This window comes from Embiotoca jacksoni, unplaced genomic scaffold (assembly GCF_022577435.1).
Source record: "Embiotoca jacksoni isolate LCO1_2020_lvr unplaced genomic scaffold, fEmbJac1.0.p SCAF_68, whole genome shotgun sequence".
Lineage (NCBI taxonomy): Eukaryota > Metazoa > Chordata > Actinopteri > Embiotocidae > Embiotoca > Embiotoca jacksoni.
In genome coordinates, this window is record NW_027185423.1 from 1,472,413 (window position 1) to 1,495,457 (window position 23,045).

At 42.5% G+C, this 23,045-nt stretch overlaps 3 protein-coding genes across 8 annotated transcripts; all 3 read left to right on the forward strand.

Annotated features, from left to right (window-relative positions):
* The first annotated feature begins 1,338 nt into the window (after positions 1-1,338).
* LOC138214140 (macrophage mannose receptor 1-like) lies at positions 1,339-10,361 on the forward strand. Its single transcript, XM_069175509.1, has 12 exons — positions 1,339-1,501; positions 1,582-1,617; positions 1,954-2,063; positions 2,158-2,292; positions 2,364-2,475; positions 2,563-2,666; positions 8,698-8,827; positions 8,904-8,939; positions 9,295-9,404; positions 9,501-9,635; positions 9,721-9,832; positions 10,058-10,361. The coding sequence occupies exons 1-12, from the start codon at positions 1,456-1,458 to the stop codon at positions 10,120-10,122; spliced, it is 1,131 nt and encodes a 376-aa protein (XP_069031610.1). The 5' UTR covers positions 1,339-1,455; the 3' UTR covers positions 10,123-10,361.
* Positions 10,362-11,501: 1,140 nt separating this feature from the next.
* LOC138214166 (butyrophilin subfamily 3 member A2-like) lies at positions 11,502-19,108 on the forward strand. The gene is made up of 6 exons (XM_069175549.1): positions 11,502-11,629; positions 12,846-13,193; positions 14,727-14,937; positions 15,731-15,795; positions 16,779-16,892; positions 17,330-19,108. Exons 1-6 carry the CDS (start codon positions 11,584-11,586, stop codon positions 17,920-17,922), a joined length of 1,377 nt encoding a protein of 458 aa, XP_069031650.1. The 5' UTR covers positions 11,502-11,583; the 3' UTR covers positions 17,923-19,108.
* A 542-nt stretch (positions 19,109-19,650) lies between these two features.
* On the forward strand, positions 19,651-22,420 carry LOC138214180 (Fc receptor-like protein 5). Of its 6 annotated transcripts, XM_069175568.1 has the most exons (5): positions 19,651-19,675; positions 20,146-20,448; positions 20,563-20,811; positions 21,189-21,332; positions 22,062-22,420. In XM_069175568.1, exons 1-5 carry the CDS (start codon positions 19,666-19,668, stop codon positions 22,145-22,147), a joined length of 792 nt encoding a protein of 263 aa, XP_069031669.1. In that variant the 5' UTR covers positions 19,651-19,665; the 3' UTR covers positions 22,148-22,420. The 6 variants fall into 6 exon arrangements, with proteins under 6 accessions (XP_069031669.1, XP_069031665.1, XP_069031667.1 ...); XM_069175564.1 differs by having other exon boundaries at positions 20,146-20,811; XM_069175566.1 differs by having other exon boundaries at positions 20,146-20,811; positions 22,065-22,420.
* Positions 22,421-23,045: the final 625 nt, after the last annotated feature.

The window sequence follows — 23,045 nt, forward strand, 5'->3', positions numbered from 1 at the left end:
ATTACACCCAAACATGGATCTGAGGCTCCGACTGCCAACAGGTGATCCATCGGTCCGACAGGTGCAATGGAAGGAGGCGTCCCACTTCTCACCCTGGTCGGTTTGGTTTCATCTTCTAGGAAGGTGTTTGGTTCTGGAGTGATGTCTCACCCTTCGCGTCCTCGACCTGGTGCCCCGGGACACCAAACAACATGAAGGACAACCAGGACTGTATCCTTATGATGTCACTGGGTTTGTTCAAGCTTTGTTTGAAAAGTTTTGGCTTCACTCCTGTTCATTTCTACAAAAAGCTTTACAAACTGAACGCTCGGCATTTTACAGAGGTGCCCTTTAGGAGAGCAGCGGTGATCCTCATAAAGGACAGGGGTGCATTATGGGAAATATAGGACCATTGTTTTAGGAGCTGGAGTTTGGTTTTAATATCAATCAAAATAACAATTCATCGTTCATTGTTCCTCATGATCTTATTTACAATTCTCTGCTGGAATACTGAAGATCAGATTATGTGGAATAAGATTTGTCTCGAGGAGTTTCGGATCAATAGTTCACTGCGTCACTCGTCCCAGTCTGAGATGCCTTCAGGAGACGGTTCATAAAGATGTTGGATCTCATGTCTTTTAGCCTGTTGTGTAATTCTGTGGTTTACTTTTAATTTTTTTACCTTCCATTTCCTCAACTTCTGCCAGGCACACACACAACAACTCTGTGAGGCCGAGAATTGAAATGACATCGACCGACCGCGAGGCTGAAAGATGAACTTCAAACACAACATTTCCATTTAAGGAAGACTTCCTGATTTCTCAGGTCTACATGTCAGCATGTTCTGTACAGTAATGGCTGCTGGATTCGTTCCTTCTCTCCGTGCAGGAAGTGACCAACTTTTTCTGACAAGATTTTGAATTAAGAGATGGAAATCTTTGCATAAATAATACTTTCATATAGAATGAAAAACACAAATAAATAAACGTATTTGTTGGAATTCAGGGAAATTTTCAAATGTTAAATTTGACAAGTTTGTAATGAATCCCTTTCTAATTACAGTTTCCATTTACGATTTAGTATCTCATTTATAAAACAACAAATATGAATAAAAAAAACACTAATTAAAAGTTCAGTTACGTTTCCCTGCAATGAAAGACATATTGAAATATCTACATCCCTCCAACATTATTGATGAACAGCTCCAGCTGCCTTTGCTCTAACTTTGGATCATCGATTGTGTCTTTGAAGGTCTGACTGAAGACATTTTTGTGGTTTTCTTTGTCGTCTCAGTTCCTCATTTTGCGCGAGATGTTGAGATAAGTAATCAAATACATGAACTGCTGCGTCCCCGGAGAGGCAGAAGCTCCAGAAGAGAAGGCCAGCTAAGAACTCTAAATGATTTCAATCTTTGTGTGTTGAAGTTTTACTGACGTGTTTGTTTCTCTGGACTGCAGGTGAAGCTCCAGCGCCGGGATGCTGTCGTTGTTCGTGCTCGGGATCGCTCTGACTGCAGCTGCCGGTGAGTTTGTTCAAGTTTCAGCTGCACACAGAAACAAGACGAACCAAGTTAGTAACTGTTGTGTGAAACTATTTTTCCAGCTCTTCCAGCAGCAGCGCCCAAAGATGATCAAACAGGTCGGTGGCTTTTATTAAACTATGACACATGGATCTTCTTTTGAGATCCAGCTGGTGGTATTTATTGCTCCAGAATTCCTGGTTTAACGAGCAGCCCTGCGACAAATGATTCAATGTTCTTGGAAACACAGAATACTTTTAGAAAGATTTCAGAGAACGTCATCTAAACTTTAGGAAGAAATATTCTGGGAAACCAAAAAATGTATAAAATGTTCCCCAGAAAGTCTTATCGATGCGCACATCAGATTTTACTTTACTATATATTACGATTGGTAGAATTCAAATAAAATATGACTAAATATTAACTGGAGACGCAACAAAACTGTTTGTCCTCAGCTAAGAGTCACCTGGTCAAGCGGTCGGCCTCTTGTTCTGCCGGTTGGTCCGAGTTCAACGGTCGCTGCTTCCACTACATTCCCAGACCCATGACTTGGGCCAGAGCCGAGGTAAGCGATAGGTTTGTTTGTTTGTCACGCACGCTGGCATCCTGCCGATTCTGAGTCCCGCTGTTGACACCGCCTGTGTTTATCTCTCTGGTAGAAAAACTGCGAGTCCCTGGGAGGAAACCTGGCGTCGGTGCACAACATCATGGAGTACCACGAGATCCAGAGGCTGATCATGAGCGGCAGCCACGAGTACAAAGAGACGTGGATCGGAGGCTCGGATGCGCAGGAGGTATTTGCGTCATTGTTACACTAAGTTTGTCCGGTATTTCATAAAACTCACTATTAAATCCTGTCTTTTAGAACAACGTGTGGTTGTGGAGTGATGGACAGCCTTTCTACTACTCCAACTGGTGTTCCGGAGAGCCCAACAACGGCCGCTGGTCGCAGCACTGCATCCAAGTCAACTATGGAGGTAAACCGAACCACAGGGCTTAAAGTGGGACTGACGTAAAGGTCAAAAACTAAAGCTTTTATATGGTTTGTGTTGTTTTACTTACAGACATGAAGTGCTGGGATGACATGCAGTGCAACAGCCGCCGACCATCCGTCTGCGTCAAGAGAAACGGTCAACTCGCGGGCCGACGCGGAGACACGAAGCAGCTGTAAAACAACCGACACGCCGGAGGATTCGTGTTGGTGTTTACGATCTCCTCCATCTCATCTATAACCCGACGCTCTTTCATATCATTTTACAGCTTTGTAGTTTTTTTTTTTTTCAATCGCCGTAAAGCAACCGAAGGAACGAAGCGACAAGTCAACAGGAAGCGTGTCGTCTCTCAGGCCTCGAGGCTTTGAGCAGAGAAAACTGAACATGTTAATGAAAAGAAAGCTTTTAGCACAACTGTAGTCTGCAGAATGAACTCTTCTCTCATGTCTTTAGCAAAAATTAAAAGTTTGACGCATTGAAACAAGTTGGTCTGTGTGTGATGTCTCTTTATTTTATTTTTTTTAAATGGGTAGAATTTTGGGTAACACCTTTTAAAGTACCTTGAAGTCGTGTTGCATGTTTTTTAAAGTCCCTGGTGTAAAAGTACTCCCTACAAAATAAACAAAAGGTACAACTTCTAACGAGTACTTGTAACAACTTTTAACTAATCAAGACTATCTGATTAGAGCATTACTTACTGCCTCGTTGTTTTATCTTTTACTTTGCTTTAATTTGTGTTAAGGATGTGAGAATGAACTACTGCAGGTCTCATCCTGAGTTCTACGAGGTCAAACATCAACATCTAGAGAGACAAAAAATAAAACCATGAGTGGGCAAGGTTGTGCAAAAGACAGATCATTTTTGTATTGATCTTGTAATTTTGCTAAAACATCTTTTCACATTGCAAATAAAACAAAAGCAGTCGTGCAAACTGTGTGCGCTTTCAAGTTGGCTGGTATCGGCCACGTCACATCAAATATAAAGCGTGAACAGGCAACTTTCTTATGGTCAACAAAGGAGGGAAGTCGAGTCGGACATTTTGTCTGCAGGAAGTTGCTTTTGACTTGCAACCTTAAAAGTGTATTAACACCGTTAAATGTCGACATACAGTACGAGTTGAAAGTTTGGACACATCTTCTCGTTCAATGGTTTTTCTTTATTTTAATTTTTTTTCTACATTGTAGATTAATATTGAAGACATCCAAACTATGAAGGAACACATGGGATTATGTGGCAAATAAAAAAAAAAGTGAAACAAACCAGAATATGTTTTATATTTTACATTCTTCAAAGTAGCCACCTTTTGCTTTGATAACAGCTTTGCACACTCTTGAGATTCTTTCAATCAGCTCCATGAGGTGGTGACCTGGAATGGTTTTCAGTTAACAGGTGAGCCTTGTCAAGAGTTCATTTGTGGAATTTCTTGCCTTCTTAATGTGTTTGAGAGCATCAGTTGTGTTGTGCAGAGGCAGGGTTGGTGCACAGTTCTATACAGTGAATCGGCCTATTGGACTACAGTTCTGTCATACTATGGTAAGAAACACTCAACTAAGTAAAGAGAAACAACAGTCCGTCATTACTTTAAGACAGGAAGGTCAGTCAATCCGGAACATTTAGAGAACTTTGAATGTATCCTTAAGTGAAGTCACGAAAACCATCAAAGGCTCTGATGAAACTGTCTCTCATGAGGACCGCCCAGGACAGGAAGACCAAGAGTCACCTCTGCTGCTGAGGATAAATTCAATAGAGTTACCAGCCTCAGAAACCGCAAATTAACAGCACCTCAGATTAGAGCCCACATAAATGCTTCGCAGAGTTCAAGTAGCAGACACATCTCAACATCAACTGTTCAGAGGAGACTGCATGAATCAGGCCTTCAGGGTCCAATTGCTGCAAAGAAGCGATACTGAGGAAGAACAAGAAGAAGAAGAGACTTGCTTGGGCCAAGAAACACAAGGACTGGACATTAAACCAGTGGAACTCTGGACTTTGGTCTGATGAGTCCTATTTGGAGATTTTTGGTTCCACCCGCCGTGTCTTTGTAAAACACAGAAAAGCTGAGCGCATGGTTTCTACATATGTGGTTCCCACCGTGAAGCACGGAGGAGGAGGTGTGATGGGGGGGTGGGGGGGTTTACTGGTGACACTGTTGGTGATTTATTCAGAATTCAAGTCATACTTAACCAGCATGGCTCCCACAGCATTCTGCAGCGACATGCCATCCCATCTGGTTTGAGCTTAGTGGGACCAGCATTTGTATTTCAACAGGTCAACGACTCCAAACACACCTCCAGGCTGTGGAAGGGCTGTTTGACCAAGAAGGAGAGTGATGAGTGCTGCGTCAGATGACCTGGCCTCCACCATCACCGACCTAAACCCAATGAGATGGTCTGGGATGAGTTGGACCGCAGAGTGAAGGCAAAGCAGCCAACAAGTGTTCAGCACCTCTGGGAACTCCTTCAAGACTGTTGGAAAACCATTCCAGGTGAACACCTCATGGAGCTGATTGAAAGAATCCCAACAGTGTACAAAGCTGTCATCAAAACAAAAGGTGGCTACTTTGAAGAATGTAAAATATAAAACATATTCTGGTTTGTTGAGCATTTTTTTGGTTTACCACATTATTCCATGTGTTCCTTCATAGTTTGGATGTCTTCAATATTAATCTACAATGTAGAAAAAAATAAATGCATTTAAAAAAAACATTGAATGAGAAGGTGTGTCCAAACTTTTGATGAGTACTTTATGCATGGTGCAAATCATGCAGGAATACATCGTGTTTCCGAGTGCAGAACAGATCAGGCAGTGAGAACACCGACAGAAACTCAAAAAAAATACAAAATGCACAAATATATGAATATATTTCTTCAGGGACTCAAAATAAGGAATAATCAGCCAAACCTGCCGGAGATACATGAATCTAGGAGCAGGAAAAGACTCAGCAGGCCCGGCAGTCACTGCTACCATGAGATGTAATGTGATGTGACACAAAACCCCGGACAAGGAACAGGTGCTAGTTCTTGCAACCATCCTCCTGTTGGCCTAAAACGTGTCTGTTGACTGATCAACCGACTAGAAACTATTTGTCTGAACTATGTTTCTGATCCTTTGTGGAAATTTGGCGTTTTGGATTTAGGTCCCATGTCGCTCACAGGTTTTGGTCTTTAGCACAACGGTACCAAACCTGGAAATATGACAACAGGCAGCCCATCATCTGTTTTATCTTTCCTTCCCCAAATGAAGCACACAGAAAGCCAAGAAGAGTCTTTCCAAATATGTTACTTGTCGAAATAATCTTCATCATCAATCATCCAAATTTAAAGAAGTTGCTGCTTCCGAAATAACTTCAAAGCAGAAGTTGCATATTTTTTTTGTAAGAGTTATCGTTTCATCTGACACCATTTTTTTTCTTGTGAATAAAATAAAGTTTGTCTGAATGCCAACTCGTCGCTGAAGTCTGTCTTTGTGTTCGTGCATCAAGTGAACCAAGAAACCTGATGTGTCATTACCTCGAGTGCATTTTCTAAAAAAGTGCCGTGTTGTATCAGATCATCTGAAGTAACTTTAAACGTGTTGCATGTTGCAGAATCACCTGTGACGGCCTTTTCTGAGGAGAGTCCCTCCAAACTCGGTGTTTCACAGCACTTCTCCACGTTTTTCTCTCGTAACAGCAGATAGAAGAACATTAAATACTGTTTCTATCTTTCCATCGTTGCGTAATGTAAATGCGGAGATAACTGGGGCAAATTCATTTAAAGTCCTGAACACTTTTCAAAAACAACGGGCCTCCAGTGTCGTAGAGAAGACGACAAACGGATTTCAAGCTATGGGTTTTCATCCGGGCGAACTGTTTGCTGGCTCGTGTTGGGAAACGTCAATGCTTAAAACCCAAGTTGCTCTAGAAGACTTCATCGGCATCGTAAGGCATTAAAATGAGTCCGTACGATAAAATCAGAAAGAAAAACACAACAGTAACAACGAGTCAGCGTCTTTACCAGCTGACCATCCTTTAAGAGGAACAGGAAATAAAGGAGCAGAAACGTACTGCCGCTAGACCAAAACCATGCAATAACACAAAGTTATCAATATGTTTGATCAGAGTTGTGCAACATGAAATAAGGCTAGTTTAACTGCTGCAGAATCAACTTCCCCAAACCAAGTAGAGAGCAGGGCCGGACAGATCTTCTCTCTGAACCCTGGGAGCCCCTCGGCTGGCAGTCAATACGCCACATGAACGCACTTTGGCTTTAGAAATAACACCAACGATTTAGCTGATATTTGAGAAAATAATCACACCGTTTAATCGATTCCTTGTAGTTCAAAGATTGACAGACAGCCGAGTTGTACTTGCTGCGTCATGACCAAAGCAATGCTAAATTAAAACTGCAAGCAGTGATGTACAGGCCCTCGCACTCCGGCGCGCCACCACCTCCCCGAAGCCGCCTCCCCAACGTGCAGCGCGCGAGGGACCTCGTATCCCCGCTTAAAGTTGCTATTTAGGGCCCGAGCACCGAGCATCGGTGTGAAAGCCCTGTTGTATTTGGTAAAAATGTTCTTGGTAGTTAGCCGTTGTTCTTCTCCTTACGTAAAGTGATTTTCCTTTTTGGAGGCTTTATCATATTCAAAAACTCATGAAAGTGGAAACACATTTGTATACCGGTGAAAAATTTCGTATTCTAGTGGAGTCGCTAGTGGGCGTGGCCAAACGGCTCGAGAGCGCCCCCTAAAGAGATGCCCCGGCGGCCACATTTACCTAAATTCACCAAATCCGGTGGACACGTGTATCACACCAAGACGCACAAAAAAGTTACATTGCACCGTTACGTCAACTCGACAGGAATTCCACCATTTTGAATTTAGTCGCCATTTTGGGCGATTCTGACACGTTGTACTTTGTCGAAATCCTCCGAGGGATTTTGTCCGACCGACTTAAATTTAGGTTCTATGGATAGAAAACATGTTTGGGATTAAAAGTTATCAAAATAATTTGTTTTCATCGATGTGTGTGCCCGTGAGAGGCGGCCATTTTGAGCGTCTCGCCATGAAACTACGAGTTGCTTTAAATCTTATGTACATGGACCGACCTTCTCCAAACATCACAGGTATGATAACAGACGCGCCCTGAAGACCCCTGTGGGGTAATATTCGCTCTAGTCATAGCGCCCCCTGTTGGCCACTGGAAATGACACTTTTCATACTTTCACATTCTACGTCGAGCATGAACGTAAAGTCGGGTCACAATAACCTAAACATGTAGTTGATGATATATTGAGACATTTGTTTGACTTTGTCAATGGGCATCGCCGTGACGATGCGGCAAAGTTGGATGTCTCGCCGTGACACAGGAAGTTGATGTTTAAGGTCAAAGGATGCTTGAAACATCACGAAACGTGTAACACATCCGGCGTGGTGAGACTATACATCTGATATGTTTTAAGAGTCAGCGTGGCCAAACGGGTCGCCAGCGCCCCCTGCTGGAGACAGGTAACAAGACAAAAATATCAACTTTAAGTGGGTATACGCGGTCCCTCGCGCACTGCACGTCAGGGAGACGGCGCGCCGGAGTGTGAGGGCCCGTACATCACTGCTTGCAGTTTTAATTTTAATTGGTATTGTTGTTGTTAGGAAACATATTTTCAAATGTTCTCTCATTCATGTTGCTGACAATCTGAATTCGAGCTTTTACACCTACAAATGAGCGGAAGGTCATTGTTGTGGGAGTCTGCAGATACCGTCCGGTCCGTGCAGTCAGTTTGAAATTAAAGGTGGCGGATCATTTGCATAGAACTCCACGCCTCATCATGAACGGTAGTTTTTAAGTGACATTTTTTTTTTTTTATTTCACTTTATTAATCCCCGAGGGGAAATTTCTTCACTACAACAGGGGGGCTCTCAGGGGGGAGCTGCTGCAGCAGGCTGCCACTAGCGCGGCGCCAGATAACCTGACCTGAGGTGCATGTTTTTGGATGATGGGAGGAAGCCGGAGAACCCGGAGAGAACCCACGCAAGCACAGGGAGAACATGCAAACTCCGCACAGAAAGGCCCAGGACCGGATTTGAACCCGGAACCTTTTTTTGCTGTGAGGTGACAATGCTAACCACTGCACCACCGTGCCTCCCTAACCGTCCACGCCCTTTTGTTAGTTTCCTGTTTTTTTCTGAGAGATGACCAGATAAATACGAGCTGCTCTTCGTTTCCACACACAGAGAAGGTGGAAGTCTACCGGGCCGCCAGCACACTGTTTCATCATCTTCATTGTCTTCATCATCTCCAGCATGAGAGCGCTGACTGCATCTGCACTGTTGTGTGCCCTGACGGCTCTAACCAGAGCTGCTGGTGAGTATGAGGTGGGAAACAGATGTGTGGATGAACGGTAATGAACAGTCCATAACGTGTGTCTCAAACTCTGCAGCTCTTCTTGAAGCGAAGCCCGAAGGGGATCAAACAGGTCGGTAGCTTTTTCATTCTCTGAGTTTGTGTTCACTTCTCGGTTTTCACTGATTTGTGTTGATTTTTTCATTTTTCTGTTACTTCATTTTAAATTTGTGTTGTACTTCATTATGTTGTCTGCAGTTGATTTCTGTTACTTTGTGCTGCGTTACGTCAAGTTATGTTGTGTAGATGCATTACATTTTTTTACTGAGTTGTATTAAATGTTGTCGTATCATGTTAATTTATGCTTTATTGTTATTTTGCTACATTATTTGTGATACGCTTTACTTCAACATGGAGTTACATTTAAAGGCAATCAAACAACATTGCATTTAAAACAGTTTAAAAGTAGTTCTACATATTGTCCTCAGCTAAGAGTCACCTGGTGAAGAGGGCGGCGTCTTGTTTCAGCGGTTGGACCAAGTTCAACGATCGCTGCTTCCGCTACATTCCCAAAGCGATGACTTGGGCCAAAGCCGAGGTAACGACAGCGTCTTTAAACCAGCGCAGAATTGAATGATTTGCTCGATTGGAATATGAAACATAACTGACATCTTCATTCTTGTTTTCGTTGCAGAAAAACTGTCAGTCCTTGGGAGGAAACCTGGCGTCCGTCCACAACGTGATGGAGTACCAGGAGCTCCAGAGGCTGATCATGAGCGCTAGTTACGAGTACAAAGAGACGTGGATCGGAGGCTCGGATGCGCAGGAGGTATTTTAAACATCACTTCACACCCTTTACCTCAACAAGACTTTTAATTCTCATGTAATATTGGAATTCCTTCTGTTCCCTGTAGGAGAACATGTGGTTCTGGAGTGACGGAACCTCTTTCAACTATCAGGAATGGTGTGCTGGAGAGCCCAACAACCACAGCGGCAACCAGCACTGCTTAAGGATGAACCATGGAGGTAAAACAAAGAAAGTTTGAGTGATGTTAACATCCAGAAAAACGTGTGAATGTCTTCATGACTTAGGTATTCTTTGTTTTTGTCAAATCAGCTGGTGGTTAAAATAAACAGTCTTACAGATGATTGGTACCGAAGTGTATCCGTTGAGATGAGTCGTTCAGCAGATTGAGGTTTCGGTCTGTGTTGCGTTCACTGACTCCCGTGTTTTTGTTTTGCTACCTGTAGGTCAGAAGTGCTGGGACGACTATCAGTGCTTCATTAAAAAACCGTCCGTCTGCGCCAAGATGTGACGACTCCCCAGCTGAGGATCGGCACACCAAGACGTCCGTCGAAGACATCACATCTTTATTATTGAACTCTCGCCGCAACGCTGCTTAAGGAATGAAGCGACAAGTCGAACAAACCGGAGGGGGACTGTCTCTGAACGCGAGCCGACCGAACGGGTGGAAAACGGATGCTTTCTGCACAGCTTTATTCTGAAGGGTGAAATCGTCTGTTTGTGCAACAATAAAAAGCTTGAGCATCAAAACACGCTGGTCGGTTATTTATCTGTCTCTGTACTACATAAATCAAACTATGACAAAGAGTAAAATTGTACCGTTTAATTAACGCACGGATCAGACGACAAAAAAACGTCAAGTGTCGGGCCCGAATATGAACACCGGAAATGACTAACGTGACTTGTAGTGTGACATCATCGAATAACAGCGATGAGGCGTTTCAGCACGCAAACGAAAAGTCCAGCATGTCAGTTTTTGTGTTTTTTTTACTTGCCTGGTTTGATGTGTTGTTCGACCAATATGACGATAGAGTGCTTCACATAGAGCCTCTGCAGCTGCGATCGACATCTTGGTCATGACCCTCCACCCCGACGACACAGGAGCTCAACGCGACCCATCCAGTGGTCCTGGTTGCACTTGTAGTGCTGCCACGTCTCCTGACAAGGACACAGGAAGAATGTATGGCCCTTTGATTTAATCTGACAGAGGTACCAAATTTATGGTGTTTACATCCCACAAAATGATGCGTTTATCAAATGTCCCACAGAAAAAAACTGACCATGAACGCTATATATGTATGTATATATGTATGTATAGTATTATTATAAATTATTATTTAATTAAAATTAAAAAACAATGTAGGGTATAAACACAAATATATCAATTAGCTTCCGTTACAGTGTCCAGTATCAGACCAGCCAACATTCAGTAAACTAAGTTAAACAAACCACAGTTCAACCTCCTTTAAAAAAACATACGCCACATCTAAACATCCCAGAATAGCATCAGATTCCGACCTTGTGCTTTTTCTGGGGGCGCCAATCCCCTCCTCTCCGTTTGCGCGACAGGAACAAAAACTTGTGTCTTTCAAAATAAAAGCATCTAAAATGAAGACGGGAAACGTACAGCGTGAAAACTCTATAGTACAAAATAAAACAGGGGAATTATCCTTTTAACAAGGCTATCCTTCACTAGAGGTAAAACATAAGTTGGGTTATTTACACTTACATCATTCATGTTTATTCATCCCTATTTTCAAAGCCTGGCTCACTAAATCATTGTTACTGTCGATGTTTTCTTTATGTTACTCACTATTTAGCTGTAAAAGGAAATTTCCCACTGATCCTGAACGCACCACATGAAACCGAAAGTACCGCAGTCATGCTCCACTGACCGACTTTAGAAGAGCGGCAGGTTGTTCTCCAAAAATCTTTTTTTAAATTAGAAAAAGGTGACTTTTGTCCTTTGGGGATGTTTCATCGTCTTTTCCTGAACGTCATCCTGCTGGTTCTGTCAGGTAAGAAAAGGAGCTGCATCACATGACTACTTCCTGAACTTCAGCCCCATTAAAAGTTACAAATTCAACTGATTTTGTGGCACACTTTGATTTCTAATCTGATCAGAGTAATTCAAACGTGATTAAAAATATGCAAAAAGTTACATGTATGTGTGTTTTTCACGGAGAACGTTGTGCACCGATGAGGCTTTAAATGTCTGAACATGTCATTTCTTGGAGCTGACTCAGTCCTGTGATGAGTTTGCAGCTCATTTGAATACTTTTCTCTCTGCAGGAAGACAAAACAATCACGTTACCATTAAATGTACTGCTGAAAGTGCCTGTGTGAAGTTTGCATCATGATTTCTGACGAAAAAAGAAAAAAGGGTCAAAATCCAGATCTGATAAGAACCTTGTTGACAAAAGTTTTGTTTTCCCTGAAGTCAAAGAGGAGAAAAAAAACGTATTTATTCATGAATGTGAATTAGAGTTAGTCAGGTGACAGAACCACAATACTGTCGAGGTGGAAACGTACTGAAGGGAAGGTTTTATAAACCTGCCTCGACCTGCTGGCTTTATGATCTGTGCTTCCAGTCGGTCCCGATTCTTCTCCCACTCCTGAATACTTGTGACCCGTATCATGGCACACCTTAGAAAAGCACCAGATTGTGCAAGAGAGAGGTAGAAAAAAAGAAAAGGCCATCTAGGGCGTGTGATTCAGGCCTCAGGAGGAAGCAGGAGAGTTTTCTGTTGTGTGTGTGCCTCTTGGTATTTAGATGAACAGCTCGATAGTTTAGCATAAAGACTGGAGACAGGAGAAGAATCTAAGCTGGCTCCGTTTGGAGGTAACAAACCTGCTTCCCAGCAGCTCCGACTACAAACCTAATGATTAATTAATAAACGACCTCCCTAACCTAACCTAACCTAATGTGACAAGAAGGTTCAACAAAGTCAGCGTGTGTCTGGTAAAGAAACAGTCCGTCAGCCTGAAACCACAACCTGCTATTTGTACACTTACAGTTCAAGTTTTTTTGTCCAGAGAAGATGTTGCATCATAGTTAGTGCCTCCAACATGGTGTTCTTCTCTGCATTCAAATTAAACCCAACATGGCGTCGTTTAAAATGGCCGACTGGAGGTTTGATAACGTCCATTCACAAACTGAGAGGAGACGTCACGGCGGATCATTTTGTGTACGAGACAAGATCGAATTTTGTTGCAATTTCTTTGTTTTTGCAGGTGATTCGTCCGTTCGCGGTCAACCAGAGCAGGTCGTGGCCTTTGCCGGCAGACATGTCGTCCTGCCCTGCAGTTTTAACATCACCGAGGGAAGCACCTTTCCGGTGGTGGAGTGGTCCAAGGAAGGCCTGGAGCCGAACGTGGTCTTCTTGTACCGGGACGGCCGTGAAACCCACGAGGAGAAGAACTCGGCCTTCATGTACAGGAGCAGCCTCATCGCCAAGGAACTGAAAAACGGGAACGTCTCGTTAAGGATCGCCAACCTGCGGACGTCTGACGGCGGGATGTACAAATGCATGAAGCTCTGGATGGACGCAGAGGAGGTCCACATGGTGGAGCTTGTTGTCGGTGCGTTTAGTCTACTTTATTGGTCACCAAAAACCTGCCTCCTCTTTTCATGGAGGAGGGTCCAAGTCAGAGTCCTGCACCTGCTCCGTTCGTTCAGGTCCAACTGGTGGATTCGTTCAAAACAAAGTCCAATCTGACCCGATCCATCCGACCTAATGTCATGTCGGCAAAAGGAAGGATTTAAGAAGGAAACATCCATTTTGTATCGTTGGTTTTCAGTCTCTCTTATGTAACATTTAAAATCACGGTCATTCGACAATCTTACAACTTAAAGACATCACATTGTGTTCTGGTGAATCGTTACGGCCTGTTTCATTATTTTTTGACATTTTATAGATTAAACTGAAGAGAATCTACTGATAGGAAATAACAACTAGCTGCAAAGCTTGTTACAAAAACAGAAAAGCAAAGCTCGAGCTGTGATTATAGAATTTTTTTAATATAATTAGAAGGTTTGAAATCACCTTCGGTTTTTAACTCCAATTCGATTGTTCATTAAATAATGTTCATCCTGTTCTGACTCATTTCTGAGGCTAAAAATAAATTTGAGAGTTTCACTCAAAGGATGAAATTCAGGCTGAGAGTACAAAGTGGGTGCAGGTGTCCGACTTGGTAGGTAGGTAGTTACTTTATTAATCCCCAAGGGGAAATGTTTTCACTACAGCAGCATACAGGAAAGCAATAAAATAATAATAAAATAAAAAAAGCAATAAAATAATAATAAAATAATAAAAAGCAATAAAATAACAGTAAAAAAAATATTAAATATAAAATGCACAGTATATACAGTATAGTATATATCTATATATTTTATATACAAACAACCAAGAAACACAGACAACAGTGTTATTGTTGTGTGATGGATTTTGCCAGAGGTGAGTTATTGTACAGTCTAATTGCAGTGGGCAGGAATGATCTCCTGTATTAGGAATGATCTCCTGGATCTGGAATGATCTCCTGGATCAGGAATGATCTCCTGTATCAGGAATTATCTCCTGTATCAGGAATGATCTCCTGTATCAGGAATGATCTCCTGGATCAGGAATGATCTCCTGGATCAGGAATGATCTCCTGGATCTGGAATGATCTCCTGGATCAGGAATGATCTCGAGTCGACTCATCCCCTTCTTGTAGACAGCGTTGATGTTGGTCTTCCAGTTCAGTCTGTTGTCATGGACACACCAGGTACTTGTACTCCTCAACCATGTCCACCTCCTCTCCCAGAACTCTCAGCGGTTGTGGAGCCGTCGTCTTCCTGCTGAAGTCGACCACCATCTCTCTGGTCTTGGCTACGTTCAGGAGCAGGTCTTGGTCGAGCAGGTTTAACTGCTTTGTTATTAACCTCATAATAAGCAGTAATCTTTTATCAAATGTTGAACTTCATTAGTTCTATTTGAGACGAAATGGCTTTTTTTGAGTGTTTCCCACATTCATGTTGAAACCAAGAACAGACTTAGTTGTTCGGGAAATAATGAGCGAAACGTTGAGTGGAGCGTTCACAAGTCAAATCTTGAATAATCCTCGTTCTTGCAGTTGCCGTCTCGGATCCGAAGCTGCGGATCGTTCGGTCGGAGGACGGAGGAGTGACTCTGGAGTGCGAAGCCCGCTGCTGGCAGCCGCAGCCGGACGTCCGCTTTCTGGACGACGGAGGAAACGACATCCCCGCCGACGACCCAGAAAGAAAAGAAGAAGCCGGCGGATGTCTCACCACGACAAGAGTCACTCGAAAGAGTTCCACAACCAGGTCGGACTTACATCACAAATGTTCCACCTTTAGATTCAAAAGGTCGTCTTGTGCCTCGTGCTTGTTTCCCTCTGCCAAACAGTCAGGAGTCAGTTGGGACGGATGTGAAGTAACATTGACCTTTGACCTCCAATCTCTAATCAGTCCATCGTGATGTCTAAGTGAACTTTTGTGCCGAATTTGAAGCCGTTCGCTCGAGGTGAGAAATCACATTAATGAGACGTGCAACCTGAAAACATGAAGCCTGCAGCCACGACCGTGGCAACACCTCAGGAACATCTCCAGGGAGTTCCTTCAAAAGTTGGCACAAACCTTCACTTGGACTCAAGGATGAAGTCAATAGGTTTTGGGGGTCAAAGGTCAATGTTTGTGGCCATAACTCCAAAATTCGTACACTAAATGTGTCAACATGTGCGTGAAGCATCCACCTTTTACAATCTGTAGCTTCTTTGGCACAACAGCCAGATTTGAAGCGTCACCTGCTGTCATGGCAACAACTTGGAGGGGAACTGTATCTCAGTGGCAGCCGCTAGAAAGTGTACAGGAAGTGCTGCAACTCGACGGTCTGGTGGAGGGAAACAACCACGAGCGGGCAACTCCAGTTTCAACGATAAGGCTGCTTTGATACGGTTTTTTCGATGTAAGCCGCCAGTTACAAATGACAAAAAAGATAGAGGCATTTTACATCAGTGTGTCACGAACTGCAAAGCTGTTGTTTTTTGTTTTTCCATAAGAAAACACAAAATATAAAATAACCATTTTAAAACCTAATTTGATGTATGTTTCTTCACAGTGTCACCTGCAGAGTTCACCTGTCGGCGTTCAACCAGACCCGGGACGCGGTGATCTTCATACCAGGTACACAGGCGCTGTTCCACCTGGTGGAACTCAAGCTTCATGTGTAGGAGCTGGTTACAGTCGGTGGGATGACGTCTGTAGTGACTATCTGCTTTATTTATAAAGCCACTGTGGTGCTGCTGTTCAAGAACTGTCGTGATTTCAAACATGTCCAGTTTGTTCATAATTACATCAAGATTTTTCATTCACATTAATGTAACTCACCGTTCGCTGATCTCTGACGAAACCAGACAATATTTCACAAAAGGGGAAACAACGAACAACCGCATGCCTTGTGTTAAATCATCCAAACCTGCAGCTGATCAGCCACGACTGCCCTCAGTCTGATGTTCTGGAGGCGCCACCTAGTGGTCGGAGGGATAAACAACAAATATATGCAGCAGATAAAACAAAATGGCTCCAGCTATTTCTGTCAGCTATCTTAATGGAAATGACCATACTTGCCCAAATGTAAATCTAGTTTTTGAATTTAAATGTTTTTATAATTGGGCATCAGCGACTTTTCAGGACAATTTCAATAAAAAAATGTATAAACTGCAATTTAACCCCTGAGTCCCCACCATGTCAGCCAGAGTATGAAAGATATTTTTTAAATAACATTGAATTCCATTTCCACATAAAAATTCAAGCCTGTTGTGCATAGTTAAGTTAGTTATCAGGTGTTTTTTGCTTCATTTTTTTAAATCGGTTTATCCTGAAAACAATGTGATAAAAAAGTCAATAAATTCATGCATTTTGTTATCATTGATATCTTTCATACTCTGGCTGACATGGTGGGGACTCAGGGGTTAAATTGCAGTTTATAAAAAATGTATTGAAATTGTCCTGAAAAGTTGTTAATTATACGTGATGATTCCTGTAGAAAGCTTTTAGTAAAATAAGATTATACTGAATGTATCTTCATATTTGGTCCTCGTTGGATTTGTTGGAGCCATTTCTTTGACGTGCAACACATTTATTTTAACTCTCTCTGTGATTTTCAGCGGACTGCATGAGGTCCTCCACTTCCAGCATCGCCATCGTTGTGGGAGCGACGCTCGTGTCTCTCTTAGTTGTAGCTACTTTTTCTGTGTTATGGTGGAAGTGCTGCAGATCTAGTAAGTCAGAGTTGGAAAAAGATGGTAAAAGTGCAAACTGAGTGACGTTCAGTGGCTCAGAGCTGCTGTTGTTCTCTGCCTTTGTGACGTGACATTTTGTAGTGACGCACAACTGCCAGTAGATGGCAGACATGCTCTGAAACATGCTGCGCTGCCATTCAGTTTCTAACTGATATAACTCTTAATGACCTTATGCTTGAGGTCAGTTGGTCTGTGTTAATATTTAAGCAGATATTCTTTACATTTTGTGCGGCTGCTCGTATTTCTTAGCTCGTCTGCCTTCTTTTTTTGTCGTGTTGCCACATTCCCAGATTTCAACAATTAATTTGGTCGCTGTAATGTTCTCATACTTGAATAGAAACTGTAGCTAAAGATCCAGGTTGTAAAAAACAATGTCAGCGTTGCTAACAGCACGTCTTCTTGTGTCCACACAACAGTGAAAAAGGGATCAGTTCAAAGTCCGATGAGCGATACCTGTGAGAAGCAGGTCCTCCTTGACAACGATGAAAACACCATCGTCGAGGAGCTGAACAAGAAGGTGGCCGACCTCGAGAAACGTCTCCAGGACGAGATCATCCGCCAGAACAGGCAGCCGACGATTCCCGGGAGCTGCCTCAAATCCACACCGGATGTCTCAAAACCCCGCGAACAACGTGACAACAGCTACCCTGAGACCAGCGGCCGCGATCCAAAACCATCGGCCTCGACCAGCAGTCACCCTTCAAAAACTGCCACCGTACCCCAAAGAAAGGCTCCCAAATTTGACATACAAAAGCAAGTCAGCGATTCAGGACTCGTCCCCCCAATCCTGAGAAGCCATAGCTTCAGCGGTCCGGCTGGTCCTTCGTCCCCTTCTTTTTCAACCAGCACCGCGGAGAAGAACCCGGCCCGCATCCAGCGTTCAATGAGCGAGTCCTGCGCCCAGCGCAATCACAACGGCCCGCCTCAGCGCCGAAACTCCGTCTCACTTCCAACGTCCGCTCTGTCCACAAACCGCTATCACACCCTGGAAAACCTGCCTGAGGAGTGAAGACACGTCAGAGAGGAAACAAAGCGAAAGCGAGTTTCCCCTCTGGATTCCCCACGACCAAATTAAAGACTACATTTCAGATACTCCAAACATAAACGGGGTTATAGGATTTTCTTTTTTGCAGGTTGATCCTTTTTAAAATCATTTTTCTAAGTACGATAAAAGATAGTTTTTTTTTAAAAAAGTAAGCTTTTTCTGTCGGACCTCAAGTATGAACTACATTCTTCAAACTTTGGTTAAAACCACAGACTGTATGCAAAAATGAATGTAGCTTCTGAGTAGAAGTGCCTTAAAGTGCAATACCCCGGAGGACCACTAGGGCAAAAAAAAAGGGGACGATGCCGACGGTCAGACACAAGGCTTGAAAACATCTGTTCACAAAATAATTGGGGATGTCACGATGGGCTAACAAAAAAAAAATCAAGCAAACAGTCCGAATGAATCAAATAAAAATGACTTTCTTTTCTTTTGGTAGAATAACATTCAATAGAAACTCAATTTACTGAGCAGCAGAGATGCTGATATGGAAGTTTTGTTACCTTCAAACTGAGCCTGGCTAACTGTTTCCCTCTGTTTCCAGTCTTTATGCTAAGCTAAGGTAAACTAGGCTAACCTCACACAGGTTTGGTTCTTCTGACGTTCGATAACTGTGATTTATTTTTTCTGCAGCACTTGTCAGTCAAAACGTTCTGACCAGGGCCTGAAATATGGTGCTCATGATTCAGGTGTTATTTTTCATGTATATATACAAAAACATGTTTAAAAAATGGCCGAAATCAAATCGAGTGTTCACATTTCCAAGAAGAATTCAAACCAGCTCAGACTTCAGTTGCACTTTAATGTCATAATGAAATGTCTTTTTCATGCACATTTTCATGAAAACTGCCTGAAATGGATATTTATGTGCACATTGTGTCACTTTTGCAGAGCATTTTTATGTAAAAATAAAATTGGATCAGCATTATTGGATCAATATTTGTTCAGTATTGTTATGGTTTACACTAATATTTTATCTCTGGGGTTGTATGAAGGGTTTCTTTTCTTTAAAACATGTTTTTACTGGTGATTTATTAATTTGTAACAATACATTTGTGTAAACAGAGCTTTATATTTTTGTGGGGGTTTTTATCTGTAATTTTGTAAGTCCACTACAATCTTTTGTGAAATGAAATAAACATCTTTTATTATTCAATTTGAGTGTCGACTTCCATCACAGAAAAAACAAAAGGTTTTATGTCCAAACTTTCCTGCTAATTTGAACTAAAAATTCAATGTGTGATTTTGATCAGTTAAATTGAGCCTTCTGATTCAGTTTGTAGCGCAGCAACACGTCCCCAAGTGGCCAAACAAATCAAAGCTTTTCTGTTTAGGAAGTTAGGTTAGGTTAGGTTAGGTTAGGTTAGGTTAGGTTAGGTTAGGTTAGGTTAGGTTAGGTAGTTATTTTATTAATCCCTGAGGGGAAATTTTTTCGCTACAGCAGCATACAGAAGCAATAAGATAATAATAGAATAATAGAAAAGCAATAAAATAGCAGTAAAAAAAAGTTGCTCAGTTAAACCACTAAAATGAATGGTGTTTTGTACGTTTAATTTTTTCTTCTTCAGGTCAAAGAAACCGGCCTGTAATGCGTGTCACTAAGCAGCTAAACCACGACTTTGAACACTGGCAGGAAGTGCAGGGACTCTGTTTGTCTGTTTGTCAGTCAGTTTGTTGTGCGACAGGATGCCGTTCACATCGTTCTGTATGATGCTGAGTGAGTACAAACTGCGACATGGATTTACTTTCTTTGAGTAAATCTGTCTTAAACTTCTTCAAGTCATTTACATTTCTGTATTTTCTTTTATTTATTGTTTATTATTCTCTTTATTGGTTCATTCTTGCGTTTGTCTTTCCATAACCTGCATTTTTGCCATCTCTCGTCCTCGCTCTCTTTCAATTCCTCGAACTTCGTATTATTTCCTTCTACCCTCCTTTTGTTTCCTGTCTGTGGTGCTATTTTATTTCTGTTTTCATTTTTCCTCCTCTTTAATACGTTTCATGCTTTTGTCTTTGCTTCTTTCTTTCCATTTTTGCTTCTTTTTCTTTCAAATTCTTCCTTCATTCATCCTCACGCTCATCCATTCCTCACCTTCCCTTCATTTCTTCCTGATCTTTCGTCACTTTTGTTTGCGTCTGTACCTCCTTTGTTACTCCTTGTTTTTGTGTCCTAATTCTTGGCCTCAGTGCTCCCTATCCCTTCGTTTCCTGTCTTCCCGGCAGCCTGTCTTCGCGTCAGCCCCGACAGCTCTCAGTTCTTCCGTCAGAACTCGATCTCTCTGAGCTGCGAGGACCAGCTCAACTCCACGAGCTGGAAGGTGAAGAGGAAAACGTTGGAGGGCGGGGTCGGATTCTGCTCGTCGAACTGGGGCTCCGCCTCCTCGGCCTCCACCTGCACCGTTACAAAGGCCTACCCGTCAGACAGCGGGGCGTACTGGTGCGAGTCGGTCAGTGGAGAGCGGAGCGACAGCGCCAACGTCGCCATCACTGGTACTGCTCACATCACGTTCACTGTTGTTCCTCCAGGCATGAGTTCATTCAAAGCAGCGCGGAGGGCGGTCGGGGTGAGAAACGATCTTGAAGAACGGCTTTTCTCTTCTAAAGATGGCGCTGTGATCCTGGAGAGTCCCGCCCTGCCGGTGTCGGAGGGAGCTGCTGTGACTCTGCGCTGTAAAGCCAAGAGAAACTCATTCAACCACAAGTTTCATTTCTCTAAAGACGGCCACTCCATCACGAGCAACTCCACAGGACAGATGACCATCCACAGGGTTTCCAAGTCGGACGAAGGACTCTACAAGTGCAGCATCTCAGGGGGTGAAGAATCATCAGGGAGCTGGCTGGTTGTTGTGCAAGGTGACAGAAACAGGCTCCAGCTTTGACTAAATATTCTGTTGAATGCATAAATACTGTTTGTTGCGAGGACAGCGTAAAGCTTAAGGCTAGCTGCTGACAAAAGGTTTTTAAAGAGCAACTTTTAAAACAAAAGCCTGAAGCCGGAGACGTCAGCGCCTGTCTTTCTCTTTGGTGACACCTGTGGTGATGAACGGTAACTGCATCTGTGTTTTCCACAGATTCAGTCGGTTACTTACAGTTCGCTTAAGTATGTCTTTACATTTATCTGTGAAACTATCTCACTGTTTTGAGTCAAGATTGAGAGAAAAGATGAAAATTGGAAGGTAAAATGTCCTTTATTAACCGTCCTTGGTGGTTAAACGCGTGTTTCTCTGCAGCTTCTCCTGCTCCGACGTCTTCGGCTCCACCTGCAGCTTCCTGTTCGTTCTCCGTCATCAGACTCGTGTGTCACCTGGTGGCAGGAACGCCTTACCTGTTGTCCACCATCTTACTAGGACTCTTATACAGAGACAGGAAGAGAGGTAGAGTGAACATTACCGAGGAAGGCGCTCTTGCTTCTGCCAATTATTTATTTATTTATTTATTATTGGGCAAAATAATTTTGTCCAATCAGATCGGATCTATAACAATAAGCTGTGCCAGCAGCTAGCTACGCTGTCCTTTGTTTGCTCTCTAAGGCTTTTATTTATTTTCTACATCATTAAAACCATCTGAAATAAATGTTTATCAATCCAAAACAGTTGGTTTAGAAAAGAAAACCATCTATAAACAGTCAGGCTGCGTAACGAGTGATTTCACCGATTGGCCAATAATCACAATTAAGGTGTTACTCCAAATAATACTAAACTTTATGATCATATACGAACTTGTACACATTTGAAATGAAAGGATCTGTAGCCCTTTTGTAGAAAATAAAAATAATGAGTGAAAATTAGATTTTTGGGGATTTAACATCAACATACGCTCCTTGAATACTGCCTGTCTCAGAACATGTTGAATTGATGGCACCTCTGAGTCGCCCAACATATTCTGAATATAACGATATTACACAGTAAGACGAGCTGAACCACAACTCTGTAAACAAAAAGCCAAGAAAACGTGAGAGTTTTCACGGGCATCAAACGCTCAGTGACTCTGATCTCAGCTGCAAACGAACTTCCTTGACTTGACTCTGAATATTATTGACAGTCATTAAGACGTAGCGGGAAAGAAAACAGCCACTAATGTTGTTTATCTCTTTCTCTTCACAGCAGCTCAGACCGGAGCAGAAAGGAGAAGCAGCGCTGACGTCATCATGGAAATAGTTGTGCAGCCAGATTTTTATTTGGACAACTGATTAGAGAACTGGCTGTTTAATCATTTTAACAGTTTAACTGTTAAAAATGGCTGTTTAATTGGTAAAAGTGTCAAAATATTCTGCACCAGTGGATGTTCTGGATATTGTTTTTTACCACAGTTGAATTGAAGACACCAGTGTTTAGACCTCGTGGCCTTAAAAACTAAATGCACAGGACGTTTTGTTGTATTCTGGTATCTTTAAATTGCAAGTCAGAGTTTTACCAACACTGATCATTGACTTCTCTTATGATCACAAAGAATTTAAGACTGAATAAAGAAAACTTAAGTCGTCTTTTTCATGCTTGTTGTTGCACAAGTCTCTGTGATTCGCTGTTTAACGGAAGCTTTTCACTTCCTACTTTTCCTTTCCTAAAGAAAAAGAGAAAGAGAACGCAGCCTACATCCTATCATGCAACCCAGTATGACACTGAAGTGTGTAATTCACCCTTCAGACCACTAGAGGACGCCGTGTCAGTGTCACGTTTTGCTCCTCTTTGGCGTGGAAATGAAGGTGCTTTAGGTTTAGTCCATAGATTGTTCAGAAAAGTGGACGTAGCTGTCGGGTCTGAACAGTAAGGCCGATGCAGAAGTGACGAAAAGTGTAATACCACCGAGAGCCACTAGAGGTCGGCTCCATAGACTCCCATTCAACTTCAATTCAATATCATTACATTTTTTTTCTGGGGTATTCTGTTGAAACAGTTTTTGAAATGATGAAATGTTGCAGTCGCAGATGGGAGAACTGAGAGTAGCTAGAAGTTTCAAATCATCTGGTCATGAATCTTCATCACATGACCTGTTTCCTCGACCTTTTCCAAAACTTTTCACGCTTTAATGTGACATCTGAGCTTTTTTTGCCCAAAGTGTTAATTAACCGAAACATCTATTTGTAATTT